This window comes from Nerophis ophidion, linkage group LG05, assembly GCF_033978795.1.
Source record: "Nerophis ophidion isolate RoL-2023_Sa linkage group LG05, RoL_Noph_v1.0, whole genome shotgun sequence".
Taxonomy (NCBI): domain Eukaryota; kingdom Metazoa; phylum Chordata; class Actinopteri; order Syngnathiformes; family Syngnathidae; genus Nerophis; species Nerophis ophidion.
In genome coordinates, this window is record NC_084615.1 from 16,284,623 (window position 1) to 16,300,419 (window position 15,797).

At 44.8% G+C, this 15,797-nt stretch overlaps 1 protein-coding gene across 6 annotated transcripts in view; it reads left to right on the forward strand.

Moving 5' to 3' along the window:
• The window catches only part of LOC133552748 (seipin-like), a 43,567-nt gene that overhangs the window by 24,715 nt on the left and 3,055 nt on the right, over positions 1–15,797 (forward strand). For 4 of the 6 annotated variants that reach the window (XR_009806762.1, XR_009806763.1, XR_009806761.1 and 1 more), the window contains 4 exons: positions 1,446–1,580; positions 7,570–7,667; positions 15,203–15,332; positions 15,431–15,500. Coding sequence is in view for 2 of the 6 variants with exons in the window: in XM_061900193.1 (XP_061756177.1) it covers positions 1,446–1,580; positions 7,570–7,667; positions 15,203–15,332; positions 15,431–15,500 (433 nt within the window). In the remaining 4 variants the exon portion in view is untranslated. The remainder of the gene's footprint in view (positions 1–1,445; positions 1,581–7,569; positions 7,668–15,202; positions 15,333–15,430; positions 15,501–15,797) is intronic. The other 2 variants (XR_009806764.1, XM_061900194.1) reach the window with 1 other exon arrangement.

Genomic DNA, 15,797 nt, shown 5'->3' on the forward strand with positions numbered 1-15,797 from the left:
TGCACAATGCCCGCCGCCTTCTCTGCATCTTGGGGTTCGTCAACAACACAATGTGACAAAAACAGTAAATACAAAAGCCAAAAGCAGTGAAGTTGTCACGTTGTGTATTTCAGGGTTATTTGTTGTTGACGAACCCGAAGATGCAGAGATGGAGGCAGGCATTGGATATGAAGACATTATTTAATATAAATAATAGAACAAGAACAAACAAATAGCACGCACGTGGGCGGCATAACAAACTAAGGGAGCTAGCACTGGAAGCTAGAAAACAAAAAGGAACCTTAGCATGGAAGCTAGAGGATAGCAAACAGAAAAACTGGAAATAACTAATGGCTAACAAGAACAGCTTACCGCTACGACGACCAGGACAAAATGTAGCACGACAGGTTAATAGCTGAAAAGAATCACAGACATGACAAGAGACACATATGGCAACAACAAGTCCAAATGACAATACAATGATCCAGCAACTGACACAAGACAAAGCAGGTACAAATAGGAGCAGGCTGATTGGCAACGGGTGTGGCCAGGTGCCAATCAGCCGCGGCTGAGGAGGAACACAGCACTCAGGGAACAAGACAGGAAGCTGACAAAATAAGAGCACTAGACAGGAACTAAAGACAGGAGATACTAAACACAGAGGAAACAGACAAATGCAGAGGAAAAACTAAAACATAGACAAACTGTCAGGGGAAAGCCCGACAGTGTAAACGGTAAATAAAAAGAGAATACAAAGATTTATAATTCATTTTCAACTTATATTCAATTGAATAGACTGCAAAGTCTGGGGGGTGCTCACATCTGCGGTCCCCTCCAAGGTTTCTCATTGTCATCCCATTGGGTTAAGTTTTTCCTTGCCCTGATGTAGGATCGAGCCCAGGATGTCGTTGTGGCTTGCGCAACCCTTTGAGACACTCATGATTTAGGGCTATACAAGTAAACATTGATTGATTGATTGATTAAAACATATACAATAGAAATGACTACAAACAACCACAGTAGTTTCGTATATAAATGTAATAATAATGTACATAATTTACCTCGGAGAGTGGACTTTTACATTATCTCCTCCATCAGCAGCTTCTCCATATTTTCATGTGTAAATTTCTGCAGTTTAGACATCATATTAACCTTCTTGGCTCTCATTGGGATTTGGCAGGCTGCCATGTTTCTGATGATTACATTCTTTAATTCAATGAATAGCATCCGCTTCTTCTTCGCAGCACTGTCTTTCACACGCACTTTCTTTCTTCCCATGGTTGGAAAAATGAAAATGTATTTTGCTCCCTAGCTGTAAGCTAATGCTAGTGAGTGAAACCAAATGACATTGTCAGATCTTACGGGTACAATCGTTGACATCAGTTGAAATAACTCCTCATCTAATGCTGACTTTACTGGAGTGCTTCCACTGTGATGTGTCAGTTGTGCCATTCTTGCTATGTCAGAGTATGCTGCGCTACCAGTCGGACCTCCTGAGGACCATCTCCACACTGCTCTTCTTGCCGGCCTTCCTGAGCGGAGTCGCTGAGCAGAAGCAAGTGTTAGAGGTGGAACTCTTCGCAGAATACACTGAAGACCCCGTGAGTATGTGTGTGTCTGTGTGTGTGTGTGTGTGTGTGTGTGTGTGTGTGTGTGTGTGTGTGTGTGTGTGTGTGCACTCAAATAATATATATATATATATATATATATATAAAATCGTATGAATATATGCATATATATATATATATATATATATATATATATATATATATATATATATATATATATATATATATATACACATATGTATGTATATATGTGTATGCATATATATATATACAGGACCGTCTCAGAAAATTTGAATATTGTGGTAAAGTCCTTTATTTTCCGTAATGCAAATAAAAACATGAAAATGTCATACATTCTGGATTCATTACACATCAACTGAAATATTGCAAGCCTTTTATTATTTTAATATTGCAGGTTATGGCATACAGCTTATGAAAACTCAAAAATCATATCTCAAAAAATTTGAATATTTCCTCAGACCAAGTTAAAAAAAAAAAAGATTTATAACAGCAAAACAAAATCAAACATTTGAAAATGTCAATTAATGCACTCAGTACTTGGTTGGGAATCCTTTTGCACGGATTACTGCATCAATGCGGCGTGGCATGGAGGCAATCGGCCTGTGGCATTACTGAGGTGTTATGGATGCCCAGGATGCTTCAATTGCGGCCTTCAGCTCATTTGCATTATTGGGTCTGGTGTCTTTCAGCTTCTTCTTCACAATACCCCAAAAATTCTCTATAGGGTTTAGGTCAGGAGAGTTGGCAGTCCAATCGAGGACAGTAATGCCATGGTCAGTACACCAGTTTCTGCTGGTTTTGGCACTGTGAGCAGGTGCCAGATCATGCTGGACAATTAAATCATCATCTCCATAGAGCTTTACAACAGATGGAAGCATGTACAAAGCTGCATTGACTCTGGACTTGATGAAACACAGTGGACCAAAACCAGCAGTTGACATGGCTCCCCAAACCATTGCTGACTGAGGGAGCGTCCGTTGTCTAGAGTTCAGAAGTGGCTTGACCATGGGAATATGGCTATTGAAGCTGTATCTGTTGAAAAGCTCATGGAGATGATGATTTCATTTTCCAGCATGATCTAGCACCTGTCCACAGTGCCAAAACCAGCAGTAACTGGTGTACTGACCATAGCATTACTGTCCTCCATTGGCCTGCCAACTCCCCTGACCTGAACTTCAGAGAGAATGTGTGGGTTATTGTGAAGAAGAAGCTGAAAGACACCAGGCCCAATAATGCAAATGAGCTAAAGGCCGCTATTGAAGCATCCTGGGCATCCATAACACTTCAGCAATGCAACAGGCCGATTGCCTCCATGCCGTGCTGTATTGATACAGTATTCCATGCAAAAGGATTCCCAACCAAGTACTGAGTGCATTGATTGACATTTTCAAATGTTTAATTTTGTTTTTTACTTGGTCTGAGGAAATATTCAAATTTTTTGGGACAGGATTTTTGAGTTTTCTTAAGCTGTATGCCATAATCAGCAATATTGAAATAATAAAAGTGTAACGATCTGTCACTTACTTTCTGATAGTTTTTCGTGTTTTGTACTTTGTTTCCTGTTCAGTGCTCTTATTTTGTCATACTTCCTGTTTACTCCGCTGAGCACTGTTTTTGTCACACTCGCCGTTGATTGGCAGCGGTCCTCAGCTGCGGTCAATCAACATAGGTCTATTTATGTTTCACTCGAGCACTCCTCAGTGCTCGAAGTTAAACCTATGTTGGGAACATCTCCATGCAAGACTGCTTTCTGTTTATATCTTTTACTTTGATGAAATTAAAATCATCTTACCTGCTTTCTGCTCTCCTGGATTTTTGCATACTTGAGGTCACACAACTGCAGCCATGCGACATCCCAACAGTAACTTCGAGCCAGAAAATTGTGACCTCGCGAGAATCCCTGTCGGCAATCTTCAGCCGACGTTCTGGACCGCACAATTCCTGGAGGACTTGAAGGCCAGGTTTGTGCGGTCCCAGCCTACAGACGCGGACCCTCTCCCCGCGGCAACGCCACCGGCTTCGGCTCTCCGACCGGCGCGTCCGCCACTTCCTGCATGCCTCGCGGCTCCCGCGGCAACGCTACCGGCTACGGCTCTCCGACCGGCGCGTCCTCCGCCGCCATCCTTCCTCTCGGCAACGCTGCCGGCTACGGCTCACCGACCGGCGCGCCCGCCTCCTCCTTCACGTCTCGCGGCTCCTGCGGCTCCGTCGCCGACTGCGGCTCTCCGACCGGCACGTCCGCCGCCGCCATCCTTCCCGTCGTCTGCTGAGCTGCTTCTCCCTGCTCCTACGCAGCTTCCAGCGGCTGCTCCCCGGCTGCTCTTTTTGCCAGCTCCCGCTCTCTTTTTTGGTTCGCCGAGAGCTCCAGTGGAGCCCACAGTGAGGTCGCTTTTGTCCTCCTGCTGGGACTTGGCACGGGACGTGTCTTCGTCCCTCCTCCTGGTCCCCTCCCGCCCGTCCCTGGTTTTCGCACCGGGGGACTCCGACGAGCAGGCACGTTTTCCCGCATGTGTGAACGGTGTCTGGCAGCCACCTAGTGGAGGGGGGCCCACTATACACTGCGGTGCAGCCAGGCACACACCGCTGTCACCCCCGCCAGCGTCTCCTTCCACGGAGACATCTACGTCCCTAGCGGGCTTTCGCACAGCTCCAACGCCGGCTCCACGCCGAGCCCCAACGCCGGCTCCACGCCTAGCCCCAACGCCGGCTCCACGCCTAGCCCCAACGCCGGCTCCACGCCTAGCCCCAACGCCGGCTCCACGCCTAGCCCCAACGCCGGCTCCACGCCGAGCCCCAACGCCGGCTCCACGCCGAGCCCCAACGCCGGCTCCACGCCGAGCCCCAACGCCGGCTCCACGCCGAGCCCCAACGCCGGCTCCACGCCGAGCCCCAACGCCGGCTCCACGCCGAGCCCCAACGCCGGCTCCACGCCGAGCCCCAACGCCGGCTCCACGCCGAGCCCCAACGCCGGCTCCACGCCGAGCCCCAACGCCGGCTCCACGCCGAGCCCCAACGCCGGCTCCACGCCGAGCTCCAACGCCGGCACTACGCACGGTTCCAACGCCGCCAAGAGCAGCACCACGCCGGGCTTCGTCACCGCCGGCATCCGCTATTCCTCGGCCAGCATTTGCTGCTCCTCGCCCGGCGTCATCTGCCGCTTTCACGCCGCCGATGACATCTGCAACAATCACGCCTCCGATGACGCCTGCCGCTTCAACACCGCCGATGACGTCTGCCGCTTCAACACCGCCGATGACGTCTGTTGCTTCCACGCCGCCAATGACGTCTGCCGCTTTCACGCCGCCGATGACGTCTGCCGCTTTCACGCCGCCGATGACGTCTGCCGCTTTCACGCCGCCGATGACGTCTGCCGCTTTCACGCCGCCGATGACGTCTGCCGCTTTCACGCCGCCGATGACGTCTGCCGCTTTCACGCCGCCGATGACGTCTGCCGCTTTCACGCCGCCGATGACGTCTGCCGCTTTCACGCCGCCGATGACGTCTGCCGCTTTCACGCCGCCGATGACGTCTGCCGCTTTCACGCCGCCGATGACGTCTGCCGCTTCCACGCCGCCGATGACGTCTGCCGCTTCCACGCCGTTGATGACGTCTGCCGCTTCCACGCCGTTGATGACGTCTGCCGCTTCCACGCCGTTGATGACGTCTGCCGCTTCCACGCCGGCACCAACATCGGCTCCTCAGCCGCCTCCTGCAGAGGTATCTGTTTTGGCTGCAGCCCCCGCCGCTTTGTCTGCTGTCTCCGGGCCTGCTTCAGCGCGCCCGCCTCCACGTCAGCCGCGGATGTGGCCGTGCCCTGGGCGTCCTCCTCGCGGGATGCACTCGTCTCTTTTTCGGCCAATGATGTGGCTGTTCCGTGGCCGCCCGCCCCGCCAGTTCCAGCGGCGCTCTACGCGCCGTCGCCACCTGACTTTCCCTCGCTGGCTGCGGGGACACGAGGTTTGGCGACCTTCCACCAAATCCTCCTTCCATCCTCCCTTACTTTGTGGACATTTTTTTTCCATTTTTCTTTTCTAGGGAACATCTGGTATCTGTTCCTTGAGGGGGAGGTCCTGTAACGATCTGTCACTTACTTTCTGATAGTTTTTCGTGTTTTGTACTTTGTTTCCTGTTCAGTGCTCTTATTTTGTCATACTTCCTGTTTACTCCGCTGAGCACTGTTTTTGTCACACTCGCCGTTGATTGGCAGCGGTCCTCAGCTGCGGTCAATCAACATAGGTCTATTTATGTTTCACTCGAGCACTCCTCAGTGCTCGAAGTTAAACCTATGTTGGGAACATCTCCATGCAAGACTGCTTTCTGTTTATATCTTTTACTTTGATGAAATTAAAATCATCTTACCTGCTTTCTGCTCTCCTGGATTTTTGCATACTTGAGGTCACACAACTGCAGCCATGCGACATCCCAACAAAAAGGCTTGCAATATTTCAGTTGATATGTAATGAATCCAGAATGTATGACATTTTCATGTTTTTAGTTGCATTACGGAAAATAAAGGACTTTATCACAATATTCAAATTTTCTGAGACAGTCCTATACATATACATATATGTATGTATTAGGGTTGTCCCGAAACCAATATTTTGGTAATGTATTTTGATACTTTTCTAAATAAAGGGCACCACAAAAAAATGTCATTATCGTCTTTATTTGAACAAAAAATCTTAGTGTACATGAAACATATGTTTATTAGTGTAATTTAGTCCTTAAATAAAATGTTGAACATACTAAACAACTTGTCTTTTAGTAGTAAGTAAACTTCATTTACTGTTAATATCTGCTTATTTTCTTTTTCAACATATTGTACCTACACTTCTGTTAAAATGTAATAATCACGTATTCTTCTCTTCTTTGATACATTACATTAGTTTTGGATGATACCACACATTTGGGTATTGATGTGATACCAAGTAGTTACAGGATCATACATTGGTCATATTCAAAGTCCTCATGTGTCCAGGGACATATTTTGTGACTTTATAAACATTATATGAATTAAAAAAACGAAAATAGATGTTGTGATGCTAAAAAATATCGATGTAATCATAGTATCGACTAGATACGCTCCTGTACTTGGTATCATTACAGTGGATGTCAGGTGTTGATCCACCAATGGCGTTTGCTTACATTGTGACGCTGGTAAGCTATTGTATCCTCCTACGATGTGTAGTGGAGCATGTTTCGCTATTCCTCGTCCTCCAGTGATAATGGTACTTGTAAGAAACTTACTTTATTTGTCGACCAGGATTAGTGATTTAGACGTCACTAAAACACTGCCGACGGCGGAGGAACGTCACCTTTATCGTCAGTTTTAAGCCAAAATGCGTCCGTTCTCCCTCATCTGTCCACACACTGTCTGCTTGTAAGTACTCTGTGTGTGTGCGCTGCCCAACATGCTCCTTTGCTCGTAAAAACCAGCAATGTCACAACATGACGTCATGCCTGTTAAAAAAAAGGGGTGGCGGGGACCACTACTTTTTAGAGGCGGTATAGTACTGAATGTGATTCCTTAGTATCACGGTACTATACTAGTACCGATAAACCGTACAACCCTAGTATGTATACATATACTTGTGTATTAATGTATTTATGTGTATGTATGTATACATATATATATATATATATATATATATATATATATATATATATATATATATATATATATATATATGGCCCTGCGATGAGATGGCGACTTGTCCAGGGTGTACCCCGCCTTCCGCCCGACTGTAGCTGAGATAGGCCCCAGCGCCCCCCGTGACCCCAAAAGGGAATAAGCGGTAGAAAATGGATGGATGGATATATATATATATATATAGAGGGAATTATGACTGAGTCAACAGCGCCTCTGCTGGTTGTAACCAACAAATGCATGCCATTTGGCCTCATTTGCTTCAAGTCGTAATGGTCAACGACACACAATCGCGGGACTTTTTTTTTTTTTGTTAATTTCTTAAACACGCCCATGTTTTTCCTCCTCTTCTAGTATTCCCCCTCAGTCAAAGTCGTCATTGAGATTCTGTCCAACAAGGTCCAGATCTACTCCTCACAGCTCTACATTCATGCTTACTTCACTGGTATAAGGTGAGAAGGCACACAATAGTAAACATATCGTAAGAATAATACTTAAAAGGGGACGTTGGATGGTCTTTTTTTTACATTTAAAACTCTTCCATGTGACGTATGAAACACATTTTGGCTAAGCTTGGCGTTCCAAATTTGCGTACGTTTATGAGTCTGTCTGCAAGCTGGCCGTATGTGGAGGCATTCCCAGATTACGATTGAAACCACGCCCCACCCTCTTACCAGCCCTTAACCCTCCGACCTCCGGTGACCGGTGCAATGGATGTGGAGTTCGTACGGTTAATAATGTGAGAGTCTAGTCCAGGGGTCGGGAACCTTTTTGGCTGAGAGAGCCAAGAAGCCAAATATTTTAAAAGGTATTTCCGTAAGAGCCATATAATATTTTTTTTTACACTGAACACAACTAATCATGTACATTTTTAAGTAAAACCAACATTTATAGAGTATAATAGGTCTGTTAATCTCTATAATAACATTGTTATTCTGAAGCTAACTGTAAAGGGGGTGTGGCCTGCGGGCCTGCAGCGAAGCGGGGTGTGCCAGGACCGGCCTCGAAATCAGCGACAGGTGCGCAGATGGCCCACCTGGGCCTTGTTATCTAATCACCTGTTGCTATGTTATAAGCAGCAGCCATGAGGACAGACGGGTTTGGGGCTGGAGCCAGATTGCGATCGAGAATGAAAGAGAAAAAGACATTTGCTGGAAAGCAACTGAGAGACTTATTGAAAAATAAAACAATATTGTAACCCTGAAACAGGCTCTCATGTCGGTGCTTGGTGGTCTGAAGAAACCCCAGGAGGACAAGCCCCAAACTAATCAATAATAAATAAATAACTTTTTACCATTAACGCAACTTCTTGAACAGGTGCGATAGAAAATGGATGGATGGATTAAAATGCATGAGAATGTTTTATATTTTGAACGTTATTTTTAACACTGTGATTACAAGCGGAATTATTCACTACTTAGCGTGTTAAGCAATGTCAGCTCAGATTTATCTGAGAGCCAGATGCAGTCATCAAAAGAGCCACATCTGGCTCTAGAGCCATAGGTACCCTACCCCTGGTCTAGTCCATAGGGAGATCATCTTGAGCAGGGGTCTCAAACTCAATTTACCTGGGGGCCACTGGATGCAGAAACTGGGTGAGGCTGGGCCGCAAGAAAAGTTTTCTTTAAAAAATCTAACATGCACTTTTTACTAATTTCACCTTCTTTGAATGGCTTTCCCGCCCTTGCAACATACTTGTCGACTCTCGCGGATCTTCTGGGAAACACCCGAAAATCAGTGCCCCTCCCGTCAATCTCCCGGGGCAATCATTCTCCCGGTGTTCACCAGGACAACAATAGTAAGGGCGTGCCGTGATGGCACTGCCTTTAACGTCCTCGACAACTTGTTGTCTCGTCCGCTTTTCCACCATACAAACTGTGCCGGCCCAGTCACATATTGTATGAGGCTTCTGCAGACCCACGGAAGTGACTGCAAGACATACTTGATCAACAGCCAAACAGGTCACACTGAGGGTGGCCGTATAAACAACTTTATCACTGTTACAAATATGCGCCACACCGTGAACCCACACCAAACAAGATTGACTAACACATTTTGGGAGAACATCCGCCCCGTAACACAACATGGGATCCTGGGTATTTGTTCTGTTGTGTTTATGTTGTGTGACGGTGCGGATGTTCTCCCAAAATGTGTTTGTCATTCTTGTTTGGTGTGAGTTCACAGTTTGGCACATATTTGTAACAGTCTTAAAGTTGTTTATACGGCCACTCTCAGTGTGACCTGTGTGACTGTTGCTCAAGTATGTCTTGCAGTCGCTTACTGCGTCTACAGAATCTAAATACAACACGTGGCTGGGCTGGTACGCTGTTGGTACATGTCGTAGAGGACGTTAAAGGCGGGGCCTTCACTGTGTCCCCTTAATTTTGTTTGAGTGAAATTCGAGAGAATGATCACCCCTGGAGGGGCACTTTAAATTGGGAGTCTCCCGGAAAAATCGAGGGTATACAAATATGAAACTCGCGGACCGCACCAACACTAAATTTCACATCACGGTGCGGGCCGCAAAATAACGTCTCGCGGGCCGCGTGTTTGAGACCCCAGATCTTGAGCGTAGACAAGTCAGCAGCGCAGAGACGTCTCCAACTTATGCACAGAGAAGTGGTCCATCCTGGGTCCCGACTTGGAACAGCTAGCGCGTCCTCCGTTGACACTGCGTTTGGGCAGAGGATCGTCAGGTCCGCTGGTCTTTACGCAGACCGCCCTCATTAGTCCCAGGTGCGCTGATCAGGGATTGTCTGCAGCTGTGCCGGCGCGTGTCCTGGCGCGCTGCCAACGGAGGTGCTGGCACAGCCGGCTGCCTTATAAAAGCAGGTTCGAGCCCGCGCTGTGACAAAAGTGCTGAAGCCCTACTTTTGTTGCACCTACATTTTATCAACACTTTATTCTTGTAACATGTTTATTATCTTTGTTAATTTAGTTAGAATTGAAAGGACAAGCGTTAGAAAAAGGATGGATGAATGATTCACTTCAGCACTGTGTAATTGTCCCTTTTTTTGCAGAATAGTTTTATTCTCTTTTATTTTTCTAATCAGCCTGACATAACTCAAATGTTTGTGTTTTATAATGAATAATCTTTGTGATTGACACATTGTTTAATATCATTTGTGTCCTGTTACACTGAAACTAGGATATCATTATTGAATGTGATTAGAATCAATAGTAAGAATACTAAATAATTGTTCATATTTGAGTGGAAATATTGGGCCCCGAGGTCAAGAGTGCTAAGAAGCCTTTCATTAGCACCGCAATGTTGACCTACATTGGGGTGGTTTTAGCATCTGTGATGGAGAACACGTACCAGACTGCTCACAAAAAAAGATGAGGATATATTGATCCAAAAACAAACAAACTATAGCTATATGGCACATGTTTATTTATTTTATATATTGATCTAAAACAAACTATAACTATATGGCACATATTTATCAATGTTACAACCCATTCAACCATCCATTTTCTACCGCTTATTCCCCTCGGGAGCCTATCTCAGCTACAATCGGGCGGAAGGCGGCGTACACCCTGGACAAGTCGCCACCTCATCGCAGTTAACGTTATATATTGATCCGAAAACAAACAAACTATAGCTATATGGCACATGTTTATTAATTTTATATATTGTCTAAAACAAACAAACTATAGGTATATGGCACATGTTTATTAATTTTATATATTGTCTAAAAACAAACAAACTATAGCTATATGGCACATTTGTATACATTTTATATATTGTCTAAAAACAAACAAACTATAGCTATATGGCACATTTGTATACATTTTATATATTGCTCTAAAAACTAACAAAACAAACAAACTTTAGCTACTGTATATGGCACATATTTATTCATTTTATATATTGATCTAAAAACACACAAAATATAGCTATATGGCACATGTTTATTAATTGTATATATTAATCTCAAAACAAACAAGTATAGCTATATGGCAAAGGTTTATTAATTGCATATATTGATCTAAAAACAAACAAAACGCACAAACTATAGCTACTGTATATAGGACATATTTATTCATTTTATATATTGATCTAAAAAAAACTATAGCTATATGGCACATGTTTATTAATGTTTTATGCTGATCTAAAACAAACAAACTATAGCAATATGGCACATGTTTATTAATTGTATATATTGATCTAAAAACAAACAAAACAAACTACAGCTAAATGGCACATATTTATTAATGTTTATATATCGGTCTAAAAAAAACTATAGCTATACGGCACATATTTATTCGTTTTATATATTGATCTAAAAACCAACAAACTATAGCTACTGTATATGGCACATATTTATTAATGTTATATATTTATCTAAAAACAAAAAAACTATAACTATATGACACATGTTTATTCATTTTATATATGGACGTAAAAACAAACATCCATCCATCCATTTTCTACCGCTTGTCTCTTTTAAACTATAGCTATATTGCATATGTTAATTAATATTATATATTGATCACAAAACAAACAAACCATAGCTACTGTATATGGCACATGTTTATTAATTGTATATATTGATCTAAAACTGTAAATGGCACATGTTTATTAATTGTATATATTGATCTAAAAATAAATAAACTATAGTTACCTTATATGGCAATTTTATCTAGTTATTAATTGATCAATCAATCAATCAATCAATGATTATTTGTATAGCCCTAAATCACTAGTGTCTCAAAGGGCTGCACAAACCACAACACAAACCACTACGACATCCTTGGTAGGCCCACATAAGGGCAAGGAAAACTGACACCCAGTGGGACGTCGGTGACAATGATGACTATGAGAAACCTTGGAGAGGACCGCATATGTGGGCAACCCCCCCCTCTAGGGGACCGAAAGCAATGGATGTCGAGCGGGTCTAACATGATACACTGAAAGTTCAATCCATAGTGGATCCAACACAGCCGCGAGAGTCCAGTCCAAACCAGATCCAACACAGCAGCGAGAGTCCCGTTCACAGTGGAGCCAACAGGAAACCATCCCAAGCTGAAGCGGATCTGTAGGGCAGAAATGTCCCCAACCGATACACAGGCGAGTGGTCCATCCTGGATCCCGACTCTAGACACGCAGTACTTCATCCATGGCCATTAGACCGGACCCCCTCCACAAGGGAGAGTGGGATATAGGAGAAAAATAAAAGAAACGGCAGATCAACTGGTGTAAAAAGGGGTCTATTTAAAGGCTAGAGTATACAAATGAGTTTTAATGTGAGACTTAAATGCTTTTACTGAGGTGGCATCTCGAACTGTTACCGGGAGGGCATTCCAGAGTATTGGAGCCCGAACGGAAAACGCTCTATAGCCCGCAGCTTTTTTTTGGGCTTTAAGAATCACTAATAAGCCGGAGTCCTTTGAACGCAGAGTTCTTGTCGGGACATATGGTACAATACAATCAGTGAGCTAGACCGTGTAGTATTTTATACCTAAGTAGTAAAGGGGAACATTATCACCAGACCTATGTAAGCGTCAATATATACCTTGATGGTGCAGAAAAAAGACCATCTATTTTTTTCAACCGATTTCTGAACTCTAAATGGGTGAATTTTGGCGAATTAAAAGCCTTTCTGTTAATCGCGCTGGAGGCGATGACGTCAGAATGTGACGTCGCCGAGGTAACACACCCACCATTTTTTTTTTCAACACATTACAAACACCGGGTCTCAGCTCTGTTATTTTCCGTTTTTTTTTACTATTTTTTGGAACCTTGGAGACATCATGCCTCGTCGGTGTGTTGTCGGAGGGTGTAACAACACTAACAGGGAGGGATTCAAGTTGCACCACTGGCCCAAAGATGCGAAAGTGTCTGCCGCCAGACCCCCATTGAATGTGCCAGAGTGTCTCCACATTTGACTGGCGATGCTAAGACAGACATGGCACAGAGATGTATGGATAACCTGCAAATGCATTTGCAACGATAGTCAACGAAATCACAAAGGTGAGTTTTGTTGATGTTGACTGCCAGCTAATCGATGCTAACATGCTACGCTAATCGATGCTAACATGCTATTTACCGGCGGTACTAAAGCAGACATGGCACAGAGATGTATGGATAACTTGTAGATGCATTTGCAACTATATTACGTCTCCTTCCACCCACATTTAATGCGAAAAAAAACACTTATCAATCGACGGATTTAAGTTGCTCCAGTGTCAAAAGATGCGAAAGTCCTGATCGTTTGGTCCGCACATTTTACCGGCGATGCTAACGCAGCTATTCGGCCATGCTATGGCTATGAATAGCGTCAATAGCTATTCGCTCAATAGCTTCAGTTTCTCCTTCAATATTTTCATACTCCAACCATCTGTTTCAATACATGCGTAATCTGTTGAGTCGCTTAAGTCGTTGAAATCCGAGTTTGAATCCGAGCTAATGTCATTATATCTTGCTGTGGTATTCCCATTGTTTGTTTACATTGGCAGCACTGTGTGACGTCACAGGGAGATTAGATTAGATTAGATTAGATAGTACTAGAGGAGCCAGATGAGGTGGTTCGGGCATCTGGTCAGGATGCCACCCGATAGGGCCAGTGGTGCAACTTGAATCCCGCCCTGTTAGTGTTGTTACACCCTCCGACAACACACCGACGAGGCATGATGTCTCCAAGGTTCCAAAAAATAGTCAATAGTACAGATGGCCAGTGTCTTCGCAGAGAGCCGAAAATAAAGCACTTTAAAGCTTTATTTAGGGATATTCCGAGACCGTGTGGTGAAGAAGGAGCTGAGCCGGAAGGCAAAGCTCTCAATTTACCGGTCGATCTACGTTCCCATCCTCACCTATGGTCATGAGCTTTGGGTCATGACTGAAAGGATAAGATCACGGGTACAAGCGGCCGAAATGAGTTTCCTCCGCCGTGTGGCGGGGCTCTCCCTTAGAGATAGGGTGAGAAGCTCTGCCATCCGGGAGGAACTCAAAGTAAAGCCGCTGCTCCTTCACATCGAGAGGAGCCAGATGAGGTGGTTCGGGCATCTGGTCAGGATGCCACCCGAACGCCTCCCTAGGGAGGTGTTTAGGGGACGTCCAACCGGTAGGAGGCCACGGGGAAGACCGAGGACACGTTGGGAAGACTATGTCTCCCGGCTGGCCTGGGAACGCCTCGGGATCCCGCGGGAAGAGCTAGACGAAGTGGCTGGGGAGAGGGAAGTCTGGGTTTCCCTGCTTAGGCTGTTGCCCCCGCGACCCGACCTCGGATAAGCGGAAGAAGATGGATGGATTCCGAGACCGGTAAAATTTTGAAAAAAAATTCAAAAATACAACAGGCCACTGGGAACTGATTTTTATTGTTTTTAACCCTTTTGAAATTGTGATAATGTTCCCCTTTAAGTGCACAGGAAGCCAGTGCAGGTGAGCCAGTATAGGCGTAATATGATCAAACTTTCTTGTTCTTGTCAAAAGTCTAGCAGCTGCATTTTGTACCAACTGTAATCTTTTAATGCTAGACATGGGGAGACCCCAAAATAATGAGGCGAGACGTAACAACCGCATGGAAAATGATCTCAGCGTCGTTAGTGGACAAATTGGAGCGAATTTTAGCGATATTACGGAGATGAAAGAAGGCCGTTTTAGTAACGCTTTTAATGTGTGACTCAAAGGAGAGAGTTGGGTCGAAGATAATACCCAGATTCTTTACCGAGTCGCCTTGTTTAATTGTTTGGTTGTCAAATGTTAAAGTTGTAAATTGATGTATCTTATTGTCCTTTACTAACTTTTACTCTGCCTCTTTTTATTGTTCATGTGACTTTTTCTTTCCTCTTCTTTTTCTGGTCCTGGTCCCAAGCAGCCTGTTAAATACTTTGTCGTGTTGTTATCTCTTTTGTGTTAATCCATCCATACTTTTGTTCATTTTAATAAATATGCATATGCAATGTTCCCGTACCTACCTTCGGGCCCAAATGAAAGTCACTTGAACTTGAAGTTACAACCCTGGTCTCTGTGCTCCTTCCGCAGGTACTTGCTGTTCAACTACCCAGTCCTCTCTGCCCTGGTGGGTGTGTCGAGTAACTTCGTCTTCCTCGGTGTCCTCCTAGTGTTCAGCTACGTGAGGCTGCTTTTAGGTGTGGAGTGGAGACCAGAACAGGTGAGTCCTGTTTTGGAGGCATTGGCTCACACCTGACTCCATGTTGGTATCAGCGTGCCATGTCTTCATGTGGAACACATGCCTTTGTTGTCCACCAGGTCCAAGTCAACGGAGCAGACAGGGTAACGTCACACAGCACCCGCAACGGTGAGAATGACAATAGTTCAGGTACAAAAACCCCTGAGTGCACTTAAAAGACCCCAGCAGGCACAAGACATTGAAGCACTGTTCTTTAATTATCTTCTGACATTGAGCAACTCAAACTTAACCTTGGAACAACATGCCTTTTAATGACATTTATTCCAATGTCAAGTTGTGGCATTATTTAGGCCAGTGTTTTTCAACCACTGTGCCGTGGCACCCTAGTGCACCGTGAGATATTGTCTTGTGTGCCGTGGGAGACGATGTCATTTTACCTAATTGGGTTAAAAAAGATTTTCGCCAACCAGTAATTATAATCCGCAA